This window comes from Polypterus senegalus, chromosome 2 (genome assembly GCF_016835505.1).
Source record: "Polypterus senegalus isolate Bchr_013 chromosome 2, ASM1683550v1, whole genome shotgun sequence".
Classification (NCBI taxonomy): Eukaryota; Metazoa; Chordata; class Cladistia; order Polypteriformes; family Polypteridae; genus Polypterus; species Polypterus senegalus.
In genome coordinates, this window is record NC_053155.1 from 69,385,165 (window position 1) to 69,401,410 (window position 16,246).

General features: G+C 33.0%; 1 protein-coding gene across 11 annotated transcripts in view; it reads left to right on the forward strand.

Moving 5' to 3' along the window:
- Positions 1 to 9,145, forward strand: part of inpp4aa (inositol polyphosphate-4-phosphatase type I Aa) — a 166,173-nt gene extending 157,028 nt beyond the window's left edge. For 5 of the 11 annotated variants that reach the window (XM_039743891.1, XM_039743895.1, XM_039743892.1 and 2 more), the window contains one exon: positions 8,691 to 9,145. In XM_039743891.1, the coding sequence (XP_039599825.1) occupies positions 8,691 to 8,823 (133 nt within the window). In that variant the 3' untranslated portion in view covers positions 8,824 to 9,145. Of the gene's footprint in view, positions 1 to 896; positions 3,923 to 8,690 lie in introns of those variants that run through there. The other 6 variants (XM_039743887.1, XM_039743889.1, XM_039743888.1 and 3 more) reach the window with 4 other exon arrangements.
- Positions 9,146 to 16,246: the final 7,101 nt, after the last annotated feature.

Here is a 16,246-nt window from a genome sequence, read left to right on the forward strand (position 1 = left end):
ACGGTCAAAGCTTCAATGCCATATAAAGTATTTGATTACTCTAAAACTGTCACAAAAGAAAGGATAAGAACCTACATCTTCTATGCTGTAACACAATGCTGTTTATATTTTGCCTATAGTTTTTGCTTTTTTTTCTTTTCTTTTCCAAATGCTATTTGTGTGCTTTCACACATCTTCTTGTAGTGAATAATCTTATCCTTTCTGTATTTTGGCTTTGATTTTTGTGTGATTTGACCCTTCTTTCTCTGAAGTACTTATTGTCCAACTGAAGTGCCAGCATCAGAAATCAATTGCTCTAACCTGGAAGTCTTTAAATACTTTTTTTCTCTTTTCACTCCTGATGTTAATCTGAAAAATGAAACCAAAGTTAGCGTATATGTTTGGTTTTCTTGAAAACCTGAATGGGTTGCTGGTACTTTAGATGACAGAAGGTGAACTCTGGCATGGTTGTTCATGTTCACATTTTTCCAGCTGCTCACCTGTTGCACGTGAAAGCATGGAGCTGCAGCATGGCGTACCGATCGACTGACCCCAATGTACTGAACATGAAAAACCATAGCTGTTTTTACCTGTTTTTCTTTCAAAATATTACAGACAATTTCTCTTATGTTTCTCTTCTTTTTTTATCCTCTCTCTCTCTTTTGTTTCAATAATTTTTACATGTTATGTTCCCTTTTGAATTTTAATTATTTTTTTTCAATTATATTTTATTATTATTTTTGGTCATGGCATCATCTCAATGCGCTTTTATCTCTTCTTTCAATTGGTTTAATTACTTACTTTTTTCCTTTTCATCTTCTAATTTGATCTTTTTCTATCCCTGGCATGTTGCTTTCATTCTTCCTTTTCCCTTGCTCTCCTTTGACCCTCCAAATTTGACCCCTCCTTTTTCACAGCATTGGAACGCGGGAGATAGTCACGCAGAAGAACTTGAGTGGTCTGTTGCCCATCCGTGATTGCAGGCTGGACCCCAGCCTACTGTACTCTATCCCTTTGTTAGCCCTTAGCCCCAATTTACTTATTGTGTGGCTTTTTCTGAGCGTCGCCTATCTAATTGCCAAAATGCGTTGCAAATGAAATTGATCATGCACAGCAGTTTATTAAAGGGAAAATTATATATATGTGTGTGTGCAATGGAGATTGAATGTTGCAATGCCTGCCATATACCATGCCTTACAGTTATTAAAATAAATCTATTTATATTATATATGAATGTAAATACAAATTTCATTATTTTAGCATCTACTATTAAGAGAGAGATTTATGCTGAATGATCAGGTTTTTCATATAGTTTGCTTTAAAAATAAACAAGAGAAATAGAAATATGGAAACATCTCCCCAGTACCTCATAGTTTTAAACAGCTAACAAAAAAAACCCAGGAGTATTTAACCACTTCTTTTTCCTGCTTTCTATGAATATTTTCTCTCTTGTCTGTTATTTTAATGGATTTGTTGTCTTCCTTGTATGTGCACAGTCATAAAATCAAGTTATATAAATTTTTATTGCTGTTTTTGCTAACTATTTTTATTATAAAAACAATAGGTCATATTTCACAGTCTCTGCATCATGTTACAGAAATCTTGATTGACTCCACTTGAAACCAATATAATTTTCTTAATATTTTTGTGAAGAATGTTACAAATTGTGAAAGCTGTTGCTCTTTTTTATTCATAACCTTTTTAGCCCGATTTTTAATGTAACTGAATATTTTGAATCTTGCATTTTTAGATAAATATCTTAAAGCTGCTATAAACAAAATGGACAGAACTATGCGCTCATGTTCCGATAAAGTTTTTCTATCTTGTATTTCTTCTATCTGAGATTCCTGGTAAATTAGGTGTTTCCATGTTTAAATTTAATTAGAAATGCAAAGAAATAATTACATGTAATGTGTAATATTAAACCAGTATATGGTAACACCCCTGTATATAGCGGTACAAACATACATTAGTAATTGGCAATATTCATGCAAGATCTACTTTTTTGCTTTTGTACTGGTCATTTATATCATTTTGTACCCAATGTAACACAGATGAAGAAGAGTTAGTATTAAAATAGACCAAGAACAGTATGCTAAAACAGAAAATACCTTTCTAAGGCAGTGTTACAGAATTAAAAGGTAAAACAATTTATTCCACTTTAAAAGTAATGGTTATTAGAACTTCCACTGGCGCATAACATGTTTTTTTGATTATAAGGAACCATCAACTGTTAATCTTTCTTTAGTAACAGGTTTTCTGAGACATCATAGTAAGATTTACAATAACTAAGTTTAGTTTTAAAGTTGAAAGTAGTATGCATCTTTGACCAAAGGCCTTTCATTCTATGAAAATGTCAAAAATCTATTAGCAGGACCGTGATTACAACATATACAATAAAAATGATTTAAAAATATAAACTTTGATTTAATTGGTTTTATTATCTTTGTATTATTGGTTTAATACATAACAATATTGATTTTGCTTAACCAGGGAATTTTAATTTCTCTAACATTTTGATTTTAAATTTAAATGGTGATGCTGTTTCCTCTTTATTTTGCAGTGTATGGTGGAATGATGTATACTGCTTGGTATTGTGATAATTATCTATTTATGCATTTACTGATTACTATTTTTATAGTCTCAATCAGAATTATTCTGGACCAAAATCACTTTCTTTTCTTAAATCAGGGCAGTCAAGCTTACATTTTCTCTGTAAGCTATATGATTTTATGATCCAACAATGAAATTTTTGATGCAGCATTTTTTCATGCAATCTTCTTGGAAGCAACCAATGCTCATTCTTCAGGTTTGAAGCCAGTGTCTTATTGATCTTATACAATAGCATCAAAGTCTAATTTTTACTTGTTTAATGATCACATTAAGGCAGTACACAGGTTTGCATTCCAGCCACTTTCTCAATTAACAACCAATTACTACTGCCAATGGAGTCAGCAGATGACCAGGGAACTCACTCTCATTTGCAACTGTGTGTCACACCATACAATATCAGTTTTAATAATATTTCAAAAGAAAAAAGTATGACAAACGACTTTTCTGGTCCAGAAAACATCAGGATTGTGTTCTCAGTAAAGTGAAAAACAACAGTTTTGGAAATGTCTGGTGTGGCAGAATAAGATTTCTATCAAGGTATAATATCAAATAATATATTTCATTGAAAAAAAACAATTAAGAAAGTGCTTGGAGTTTAAGACCCCCTGAGTTAGCTGGTCACATTTTGGCTGACTCATTGGTATTTGGCTGCAGATTAAGAAAAAAGCAAAATAATCATTCTGAATCTTAAAGCAAGACGATTATAGTTAAGGAAGTTAACAGTATTCTCCATTGCCAGCAGTTTAAGGCTACTAATTAAGAAAGTGCAACCACTGTGGCATTCAAGGATCTGAGTTTGACACCCCTCCCTTAATGGTTTACTAAATAAAACTCAAGTAAATGAAGTTCAATGTGGAATGACTTGGGTAGGTGATATTAAGTGCTATCTGTTGATGTTTCATATTGTTACTCTTTCTGGGTGCCTTACAAAAGCAAAAGCACTGCATGATCACAGTCATTGCACTTGCACCACTCAGTACAGAATGGAATAAAACCTCCATCTTGCATAGAAACATTTTACATTATTTTTTATTAATTTGGAAAAAAGGCTCCCCCATTAACACATAGTGTTTTTCAGTAGTGTAGACCAGAGTTAGCACTTTGCATTCATTGACAGAATTTGCAACAGACTTACAGTGTTGCAAAAGATATTAAGGAACTTGGCTTTAACCTTGAAAACAGAATAGTTTAAAAGAATGAGAGAACTGGACATCCACAGATTGCAGAAAACATAAACAGCGTTTTATTTGTGTGTAATAGATTTAGTCTTTCCTGTTGAAAACATCAGTCCACAATAGTTGATATTCTCCTTCATTTTATTCAGAGGTTGTGCATTCTGTACCATCACAAAGAAAGAAAAAACAATAGATTTAAAGTATGATTAAATGTTGTGGTCAACATGTTCTAATTTTCTGTGGTACTTAGCAGTTGTGTAAAGTGATGAAAAACGATTCATTTGTTGTGATGAAATGATAGTAATTTCTGTTTATAAAGCATGAATACAGTATTATTGATCTTCTGCAGTCTGTATAGTATACTGTTAATGCTGCAGTGATAATGGTCACCTATATTTTCCTGTGAAATCGTATCTGTGTGACTTACAGGCTAACACAAAATCCTAGTGTGAAATTGACTGTAGAACAGACTCTGATGTTGATTCTAAGATACAATATCCAGATTTTGTAAAGGTTTTATAATGTTTATCTAAGGATAGCAAAATTTGCTGTACATTAAATATTTTGATACATAGCATTCCAGTTCTACTTATATTCCATCTGATAAGAGTGATGTGAATTTCAAGTACATATGAAATTTCACTCCTTCATATGTTTCCTAGTAATATTGCTTTGCTGGTGTCTAATCTTGTCCTGCACTCCTTTTTCAGTTTCTTTACTTTTTCTTTACTTTTTTCTTGACCCATATTTTGAAAAATCTTTAGTCCACACATGTCTTTGGAAAACTTTGGCCTTGTGCAGGTCTAACACACCAAACTGGCTTTCATCAGTATGAATATTTTACTAGTCTACAAAGATACAATTGATCAATATGAAAGACATACGAGCCAGAGCAAGTTAGCTGTATCAAAACAAGCAACTTCCATCTAAGGCAAAAATATAAAATAGTCTTCCACATTTCTTTGGCTGCTTTTTAGGTAAACTTATTCTTCAGTGAAGAGTGATAATTGTTATTTTAAGAGTATAGCACATAGTAAGATTTAAACAGGAATATAGTGTGTCAAGGGTCACTGATTTAAGATCTGCAATGCTGAACTTAAATACAATTTTAAAATTCAGACACATTGAAAAAAGAATACTGATTTTATATCCCTACATCAATTGAAGATACCATATGTATTCCAACATTGCCATTTTTTTTTTTGCTCAATATCACACGATTGGTGTTGTTCTGTCACAGATTTCACTGTTTTACCTTTATTGATCCAAATTCAATTTTTTACATTAATTCTAAAGATTACCAACAACATATATTTTTACATTTTTAATTTCATTTCCTTAATTATTGTAGTATAGGGGCAGATTTTTTCAATATGTTGTTTTTAAAGAAATCACAGTTTTTGTGATACCATTTAAGCTGCTTAGATATGACCAGCTGTCTTTTCATGAAAGTGTTTTTGGTAACAATACAATGCCTCTTCAGAAATAAGAACCTTATACTCCTATATGCCAGCCTGTTCCAATCAAAATCATTCTTCCCTTGACTAATAATAGTTCTGTGTTTACTGTAAAGTAACTTCTGTCCACATTACATTTAACAACATGCTTCAAAAGTTTTGTTAGTTTACATTAATGTTTAACTTAATCATATCCTTATATCAACACTACAATATATGTAACAACATTTCTCACAAATATACGTTAGGGAATTAGGATTGCTGCAACAAGGTACAAACATAAGACATTGTTTCATGAATTTAAGAAAATAAACAAGAACAAAAATATTAATCTCTAAAAGTAACAATTCAGAATTAGTCTTTAGACTAATAGTCCTTACAACTACTAGAAATCAAAATGCTTATAAATTTGGGGATAAAAGAGTCCTCAGATCTATTTCTCTTTAGCCCTGGGAATGAAATTTAATAAACAGAGGAAAACTACTGTTTGTTAGAATGAAGCAAGACTTTTTTGTAACTTGTATGAGATAAACCTCAGTGACAGAGGACCCTGCAAACAAATAATTTTACTACTACTAAGAGAGGAGGAGGAGGATAGAGAGATCTAAACTTTGCCACCATATCCTTAGTTTTAATTAGGGTTAGGAATGTTCACGTGACTAAATAAATTTATCAAGAAATGTACAAAGCCATCCAAATTCACTCTTTGGACTCAAGTGTGGTTGGTTGGAATCTACACTTTATAACTAATAGAATGCAAAGAGTGAAACACAAAGAAGATTTATCAGCTTCTCAACTAAACTGTTATATTGAAGAGTATTAAAATTGGATGAAAAATCAATAAAGTGCTAAATTATGTTTTGTAGGTTTTTAACCCATATAAATGCTAATAAAGAGGATGTAGCAATGTTTCTATGGAATCCTCCATTCAACCTCTTTCATCGATACGGAAATTGGTAAGGGTCGAGACAGGCCTAATCAGGCCTTATCAGCTCTTAATCAATTTCATGATGTGAACTGTTAAACCAACCAGTGTAAAGCCATTGAATGCTTTTGGATGTGCAGCTTTGACTATTGGAATACAGTTAGGCAGAAACATATCAAAATATGTAGTGAAATATTAGGCAAAGAAGTTGTGCACAGGACTGAAGCAGGTTTCCACTTCAACTTCTTATCCAGGGCTTTTTTGGTTTTAGTTTGTTGAAGGGCAACAGCATTTTGATCAAACCGTGTCAAACTCTGAGGTCCATTCCCGAGTCTAGTCTTTTGCTGAATCATTTCTTAAACAAAATATGTGTCCCAAAAGTGAACACAGAATTAATTGAATTTCGAGCTAGTTAATAGTTAACTTTACTTGCTACTAATCCCTCTTGCTTGTTGCTTTTACAGTGAGTGGCAGTCATCCTTTTTATATCATTTTACAGTAAATCCAGGTTGTTAGTCCACAGTTTACTCTTAGTCCTACCCTTATAATTCAGCTTTGCACACTTGATTTCACATTTCATCTTTTTTCTGTAAACTGTTCTGTTTATTTGTACTTCCAAGTTGAAATGCCCTGTTTTTGCTTGTTAACAATTCTTTTAAATATTTGGTTATTTGTGGCTTGTTGAGAGAATATCCTTTGACCAGCTTAAACAACATTATGGTACCCTCGCAAAATAATATAGAACTGCTTAATGTGCCAGCCAGTTAATCAATATCAGAATTTAACATGGTTTATCTAGTAAATTCAAAATAGCCACACAGACACTCAACAAAGTCATTTTCCCAGAATTGAATTTATTAAATTATAAGTTCTAATGTTCCCTTAGCATTTCTCCACTGCATTATTCTGATGAGCTGTGTAAGTGTTTTATTCAGTGGTCACTGATTAAAATGGCTGCAAATAAAATTTGGGGAGTCTTATTCATTGAATCATGTTTTTGATAATGTCAACTGCTTCACTCACCATCACCCTGTCATGAATGTGTACAATCATAATGCTGGGCTGTTAAAGCATTGTGTAATGCATCACATTAAATAAATGTATAGCTAAATTTTACTGGCTTAATTTCTTAAAGGCCAAGTTGCCCTTTTCCCAGATGTTTTGGGTCTTATTCGATACACATACTGCAATGAGAAGAGAAAAAGTTGCCTATTACTCATAATGCCCAAAAATGCCTAAAAAGATTAAACATTTTACAAAGGCAATTAATTACCACCCATCCATCAAATTTCTGAGCCCATATTCTTCAGGATTGTGAGAAGCAGGAGCCCATTTTAGTAACACTTGGGGCTCAAATCAAGCACTGAAATAGACAACAGTTTAACTTTGGACAAACTCACACAATCAGCCACAGTGGCAATTTATAGTCTTCACTTGGTCTAACCTGTCTGTCTTTAAAATGTAGGGGGAAACCGTACTACCTTGACAGAGACAGCATGGATGGAGAGAATATGCAAACTCTACAAAGACAGTAACTAGACTATAATTTATTCCAGGTTATCTTGTGTTGTATGGCAGGTGCACTAACTACTGTGTCATCATGTCATCCATAAATTTTAGTATATTTATAAATTTACAGTTGGTTGTAAAAAGTTCCTTCTGATATCAAACCACTTATTATTTTTATTTTGCAATGATTATTTTATAATACTTTTAAGTTCAGTAAGGCAAACGTCTGGTACCTGATATTGTTTCACTCTGAAGTCTCCACAAGCATATAAATGAAATTTTTATTTGGAGATTTCACCTTGGTACCAGGAACAGTATATGGTGATATAGACGTAGTAGTAAATAAACATATATTTGATTCTATGGTGATAATATAACAAAGTGTTTTGAGTTTTAATAACACTTTAGGTACTGTAAAATGCATCCATTACTCATTTATTGTTAGGAATTACTTTGCAGATCCTTGCATGAAAATAAGTTACATTTGGAACTACGCACAATTTTTAATTTATTTATATCTTAATTACTATACATCCCATAGCTTTTTTGAAAATGCAACCAATTATATTTAAATAAATGTACGAATAAATGAGTCCTTGCTTTTCAATTCCAAACACAATTTTCACCATACAGCATTACATTACATAAAGCATACTAAATTCCTTTTCGTGATTCGCTTTGAAAAAAATGTTTCTGTAACAAAGGGGAACCATTTAAAATCATTAATATAGCATAATGGATATTAAAATTGCCACTTTTCTCACTTTATACACTACTGTAGATTGTGATATGTTAGTGGAATATGAAATTTAAAAAAACAGATTGCAACATTTGCTGTTTATTTTATTTTAGTGTTTTATTATACTAACTACAAATACTACAGCTTTAGCTGTTCGTGTTTCATCTACTTTAAACATCCATTTGCTCTTGTTTAGTACCTGTTAAAATGGTCCATTTTGTCATTGTCTTAACAGCCATGGTTTCTTTGGTTTCCTTCACTGCTATCATTCTCTGTACTTGTTTTTCCCCCAGTGAGGGATGTCGGAGAGAAAACACCATGAAGAATGTTGGGTGCCGCAAGTATGCCTTTAACACTCTACAGCTCAAGGCTTTTCCAAAATATTACAGGCCTCCAGAGGGAACCTATGGAAAAGTTGAAACTTGATAAGAAATCTCAAAAATAGGATAATAAAACTAGATCACACTGCTAACAAAAATGGTTTTCATTTATAGATGTTTAAAGTTTGTAATTTATTTAAAACTTTATGTTCAAAAAAGAAGTACAACCACCTGTGGCAAAAGTGGTAGTTTTAAAGCATATCAACAAAACTGTGTTGTAGATATTTCATATTTAATCTGCCACTACAGTTTTCATGTATGCTGTAGATAGAGAGCATGCTTTCTGTTTAGTGGAACAGAAACTACAATTGTAGTTATAAAAAGTACTGTACAGTGATTCAATAAGAGAATTTTCTTTAAAAAAAAAAGATCATCACAGAAGGTTAACTAGATGTGGTTAGTGGATGAAATCTATTTTTCATATATACACAGTATATATTGAATTGGTATATGTGCCGTAGGAAGTCCATGAGAGGTTAATTTAGTATAAATATAAGTCAGTCATCATCATATGGTTACTACAGGAAGGAAAGAATAAAATGTAACAGTTCCTGAAATCAAGAATAAGGTCATGATGACTCTTGGCAGTTTAATTTATTAAATATAGAAAATGTGAGCAGTTACTTTAAAGTGTAGAATCAACAACATATGAGGTAAAAATTCTAGTGAAATTAAATGAAAGACCCTACTAAAAAATGTATTATTCAAATATCATTGGTTTATGTGATTAAATAATAACTCATTGACTGATCTCTAGTCTAAATTATATTGCCGTTAACTCTGATTTTAAATAGATTGTTGGATGAACTGATTATCAAAACAGTTTATGCTTCTTTTTTTTTTTTTTTTATAACAAGTATGTTGTTCTGGTGGCATTTACTTCTGAATGTTCTTCGTGCCTTGAACTATAGCACATATGCCTGATTTTAAACTGCATTATTAGTAAATACAAGAAACCACAAAGATCCATGGATATCACGTTCGGCTTTGTAACACAAAGATATCAAGATATAAGCACCTTGCACAACAGCATTAGTAAATAAATAAATAGGATATAACTAAAAATAATGCCAACTAACTGCAGCATGTGAATTCACAAGTAATGTGCCAGTTTTATTTTCCACTGAACACACAATAATGTTATGTTTATATAACAGTAATTCTGTATTAGTTGTTTCTGCCTGTGTAGTTGCACCAGCAGTCCTAAACATTAAGTCATTTATGTACATCTAGCTGGATGATAATATCCTGGACAACTTATTTTGACCCTTGGTCTGGTTTTTTACTATTGAAGTGAACCTTAGATGAACGCAGCCTAGTCAATTTAGAATCATGTGATACTAGCTACTGAGAACATGTCTAATGTTATTGTCTTAACATACACTTTAACATGTGAAAAAAAATGTGTGGAAGGCATGTAGCATGCCGTCTAGACAGCAAAGTAACTGGAAGTAACAAGGGATTACTAAGACTAAGCATGGAAACATAAAAGTCAAAGAAATAAACAAAGTATCATGGAAGACAAATGCTCCAGCATACACGCCTTAGATATATACATGAAATTTAGAATTTGGAGATGCCAAACACTTTAGATTATTTTGTATATATATATATATATATATATATATATATATATATATATATATATATATATATATATATATATAAAAAACAGGATTTGTCACATTTTTTGAGCAATGCAAAATAATACATTTCTTATGTACAGATTCTTAATGTAAACGCTTCGTTTAGTTTCTGTTAATTGCTGAGCTCCAAAATATGTGTGATTTACTTTGATGAAAGTCAGTTATTTTCGTGGAAAGGTATATTTAATGTGACAATTTGAAGCAGTATTGTCTTGATCAGGTAATAAAGGGCTACAAAAATTACATTTTCACAATGCATTTTTCTTGTTCACTAAAAATGTTTGTTTGTCTGCTGCATGCAAACATGGCATACATGGTAGCAGAAACTGATGAATAGAAGCACATTTCACGTACAGAATGTGTAGAACATGTACTGTATTTAATCCTGATATTAGGTTAAACCAATTAATAATTACAGTTCACACGTTACTGACTAAACAATGACCATCATTAACATAATCCATACTTGCACAATGTTAATGCATTATTCTGTTTGTTCCTACTTCTAGAAATGAAAAAAATAAGTCAGATGCTGGCAGTGTCACAAGAAATCTTCTGTTAGATGAATTGACTGACAGATAAGTATAGTAGAGAATCAAAAAGAGATGATAGAAATGACCTTAGCTTACAGTGTTTACTGCGACAACAGATTGATTCAGAATTTACTAAAGCATAAAATAAGATTTTTTATAATGCCCGCCACTGTCTAAAAATTTATAGCTAACACAAAAATAATTCATTAAATAACACAGCTAACCTGGCTTTGTGTGCTAGATTTTGTACATCTTAAAGTTTCCTTTGAATCCACAACCTCATTTTGTGCTACTTTCTAATTATATAGTATTAGTTATTAGTCTATAATATGTTGAGCTTTTTAAGTTGCCTTTTATAAAAGTCCATTGAAATAAATGTCTCATTCTTTGGGTTTTGAAGCACAAGTCTCCATCTGTACTCTGTTGCAATTTTGTACTTTCTTTATGCATATTTCAAGAATAAGTTACTGTTCAATTTTCATTTGTCAATATGATATAAGCAATTTTAGAGATTAGGAGAATTGTCAAAATATTGCAATTTTAATCAAAATATTCTAAAGCGAATAATGGTTGAATTAAAATGAAAACCATCCCACACAGCAGTTATACCAGAATCACTTTGAATATCATTGTTCTCCTTATTTCAAAATTAAATGGAAAGATATAGGAAAAAGAAATAAATTTAACCAAAATTTCTCTATTTTTATTTTGTGAAATTGTTATTTAAAAGAAATGTAAAGTATTTTATAAATGCATTTCAAAATAACCTTTTTGCATTCAGAAGCTTTTAGTGAAACTTCAAATTATTCCAAAACATCATTTAAAATAAAATAAAAAAATGTATTTTGTACCATATTTGTAACATGAGAATCTTGACTTTAGTCTTGAAATCAAATCACTAAATGAAACTGCCTAGTGGTGAAGGGTTTATGTCAAGTTTGAGTTCTCATAGTACACTTTGGCGAAACACATATTGATGCAAGTCATCATTTCTTGATAATTCCATATTAGTAGTCACAAGAGCAGGATTTTTAATTTTCTTATTAATGTCGGCTGCAAATTAGATTTAAGTGTAATTTAAAAACAGGTATAATAAATTGTTCTGCTCAGTGACCAGTAAAAAGGAAATTTAGAAACTAAGATGACACCTTTATTATTTTCTTGCCCTAAATAGTTATCAAACACTAATTTTTGAATTGATAGCCCCAAGCTTTGGTGTTTTGGTAAATATTAAAACACATATAGGCAGAAATTCTAGTAAACAAGAACATTTCTTACCAATACTCCAACAATGTTTTGTTGAGTTTCTGTTAATAACAGGAGCGTGAGCCCAGGTCAATGTTGCAATAATATTTCAGACATGTTAGGCAAAATCAAACATATCTATATATATTGTGTGCAGTACAGGGTGCTGGTTAGCACCTTTAAAGGGGATCTCAGAGTGAAGTACAAAACAAACAAGTACAGAATTCCAGTGTGGTGATTTGCCTGCCTTATGTCTGTTAAGCTGCCAGTCCTTATGGACTCCTAACACCCACAACAGTGTTTCCAGTTAAGCATTAGGCTTAATCTTTAAACATTACAGTTGAATTCCTACCTGTGCAGCTCTTCTAACTGCCTTTTCTCCAATTGTAAATAGTAAAACTAAACAGCTAACGGGGTCTTGTAAGCCACCCCACTCCTGTTACATTATAAAGTTTTAAAAAAGTATTGAAACAGATCCCAGTGTCAGGCATAACATGCTTTTTGGATTGTTTCAAATAAATAACGGTTTTCTCTAAACTGTTCCTTACCCATTACTTACATCAACAAAATCTTACATTCAATGCTACAAATATTGTACTTGATATGATACAATAAAAAACAAATTATGTCCTTGATAGTCAATTACTTTGTAGTTTCTTTGGGACTATACGTTATTGCGTGTTTTTTGCAGTAACAATACAAGATGCCTTCCCAGACCTTCACACTCAACTGGTAATATAAAGGAGGTCTAATCAGTAGTTTTGGTGAAATACAACATGAGCCATTGGCTAATGAGAGCTGCTGCCACTAATAATATTACAGCACCTTTTTTGATAATAAAAATAATAATAATAATAATATCCTGACCCAGGCATATAAAAGAAATGTTATTGGTCATTCTTAAAGTCAAACCATGCATTTGCTCTATTGTAATAAGCAGCATATTTCTCAAATTTTGTGTTCATTAATAGAAATAAAATCAGCATTCACATGTGCTTTAAAAAGGATATAAAAGAATATGTTTTACATGAAAAGACATGCCAAACAGTTGATCCTATCACACTGACTCCTTCATTAACTCAACACATTTGCAGATAGGCAAGGAATTGCACAAGGTAAGATTATATTGTACTGAGATCAAAGTTAAATATGTATTCCTTGATTTTGAATACGGTTATAAATGAACAACTATGTGTGCATTTTCACCATCTGTAGACCAGCAAAGCTTATATGGTCATCCATGTGATATATTTATCAACAACTGAAGCACCTCCACTTAAATGCATGTAGCAAAGACAAGTCTATAGCTGAACTAGACAGTACTGAAAGACATTTTATTGAAGAACTGATGCGAAATGCACTTTGTTTTATCTGATCATACTGTGTAGTTGTTTTAAGCATAATGTAAATTATGAACATGTGTCAGAGCACCTTGAATTTATTTTGCTTTTATTTTTTATATATATGTATATATTTTAAACACTGTATTACAAGCCTTGGTCACAGTGCCAGCTGCAAGGTTTTATGCATTTGTTTATTTACTGTATTTATGTTTTCCACATTCACCTCAAAACTTATAATTTTGTTATGCTGTAAATGTGCTTTTTCCCAGTACTCTATTATTAAAATTTTAAAAAGTGAGCCAAAATCGTCTTCTCATTCTTTTTGATTTGTGTCTACATCATCTTTAAAAGTTACATAAGAACACTGTTGGATGATTGACTTTGTACAGTCAACTTTGTAGTGAATGATTTTGAGGGAAGCAAAGTTAAAATATCTTAATACTTAAGGAAATACAGGGTGGGCCATTTATATGGATACACCTTAATAAAATGGGAATGGTTGGTGATATTAACTTCCTGTTTGTGGCACATTAGTATATGTGAGGGGGGAAACTTTTCAAGATGGGTGGTGGCCATTTGGAATTCGGCCATTTTGGATCCAACTTTTGTTTTTTCAATAGGAAGAGGGTCATGTGACACATAAAACTTATTGGGAATTTCACAAGAACAACAATGGTGTGCATGGTGTTAACGTAACTTTATTCTTTCATGAGTTATTTACAAGTTTCTGACCTCTTATAAAATGTGTTCAATGTGCTGCCCATTGTGTTGGATTGTCAATGCAACCCTCTTCTCCCACTCTTCACACACTGATAGCAACACCGCAGGAGAAATGCTAGCACAGGCTTCCAGTATCCGTAGTTTCAGGTGCTGCACATCTCGTACCTTCACAGCATAGACAATTGCCTTCAGATGACCCCAAAGATAAAAGTCTAAGGGGGTCAGATCGGGAGACCTTGGGGGCCATTCAACTGGCCCACGACGACCAATCCACTTTCCAGGAAACTGTTCATCTAGGAATGCTCGGACCTGACACCCATAATGTGGTGGTGCACCATCTTGCTGGAAAAACTCAGGAACGTGCCAGCTTCAGTGCATAAAGAGGGAAACACATCATCATGTAGCAATTTTGCATATCCAGTGGCCTTGAGGTTTCCATTGATGAAGAATGGCCCCACTATCTTTGTACCCCATATACCACACCATACCATCAATTTTTTGTTCCAACAGTTCCATGGAGGGATCTATCCAATGTGGGTTAGTGTCAGACCAATAGCGGTGGTTTTGTTTGTTAACTTCACCATTCACATAAAAGTTTGCCTCATCACTGAACAAAATCTTCTGCGTAAACTGAGGGTCCTGTTCCAATTTTTGTTTTGCCCATTCTGCAAATTCAGTGCGCCGATCTGGGTCATCCTCGTTGAGATGCTGCAGTAGCTGGAGTTTGTAAGGGTGCCATTTGTGAGTAGCTAATATCCGCCGAAGGGATGTTCGACTAATGCCACTCTCCAGTGACATGCGGCGAGTGCTACGCTGTGGGCTCTTGCTGAATGAAGCTAGGACAGCCACTGATGTTTCTTCATTAGTGACAGTTTTCATGCGTCCACATTTTGGCAAATCCAACACTGAACCAGTTTCACGAAACTTAGCAAGCAGTTTGCTAACTGTAGCATGGGAGATGGGTGGTCTCGTAGGGTGTCTTGCATTGAAATCTGCTGCAATGACCCGGTTACTGCGTTCACCAGACATCAACACAATTTCTATCCGCTCCTCACGTGTTAACCTCTGCGACATGTCAATGGCTGTAAACAAAGAGAAACTTGTAAATAACTCATGAAAGAATAAAGTTACGTTAAAACCAAGCACACCATTGTTTTTCTTCTGAAATTCCCAATAAGTTTGATGTGTCACATGACCCTCTTCCTATTGAAAAAACAAAAGTTGGATCCAAAATGGCCGACTTCCAAATGGCCACCATGGTCACCACCCATCTTGAAAAGTTTCCCCCTCACATATACTAATGTGCCACAAACAGGAAGTTAATATCACCAACCATTCCCATTTTATTAAGGTGTATCCATATAAATGGCCCACCCTGTAGAATAGTGTAGCAGAGTGCCTTTAGTATTGGACTTTGTGCAGCACTGTAATCTGTTCAGATTCCACTTTAGACCCACTGTGTAACCCCAATTGGCCACTTAACACAAAGAAGTAATTCTACCATAACTGTATATCTGTAAGCGTTTGAGCAAGGGAAAGGCACTCCACAAATAAAATGTATTAATATAATTTTAAGTATATTGATCAATACGACACACTCTTGTATACTGCATGTACAAAAACATAACATCTTAAACAATTAATATATTTCAGTGTGGACAGGACACAAGTCATTTATACAAAACACACTGAGACAATTTGCCATCACCAGTTGTCTTAAGGAGTAAAATATGAGTAAAATCCACACAGATACAGGAACAACACACACAGCAGGAAAAGTGCAGGTTGGTCAAGCTGTGAGGATGCAGCAGATACTCTATGGAACCACTCCATCCTGTTGGCTTTCATGTTAAATAATGTTTACCCAAAGACCAGTTCTTAACTTGATTTTTTTTTCCTCCCTTACTCTTTTATTTAAATCATTTGCTTCAGTATTCTCTGATTCTAACTCTGATTTTAATATACTTTTTGAAAGAAAATGA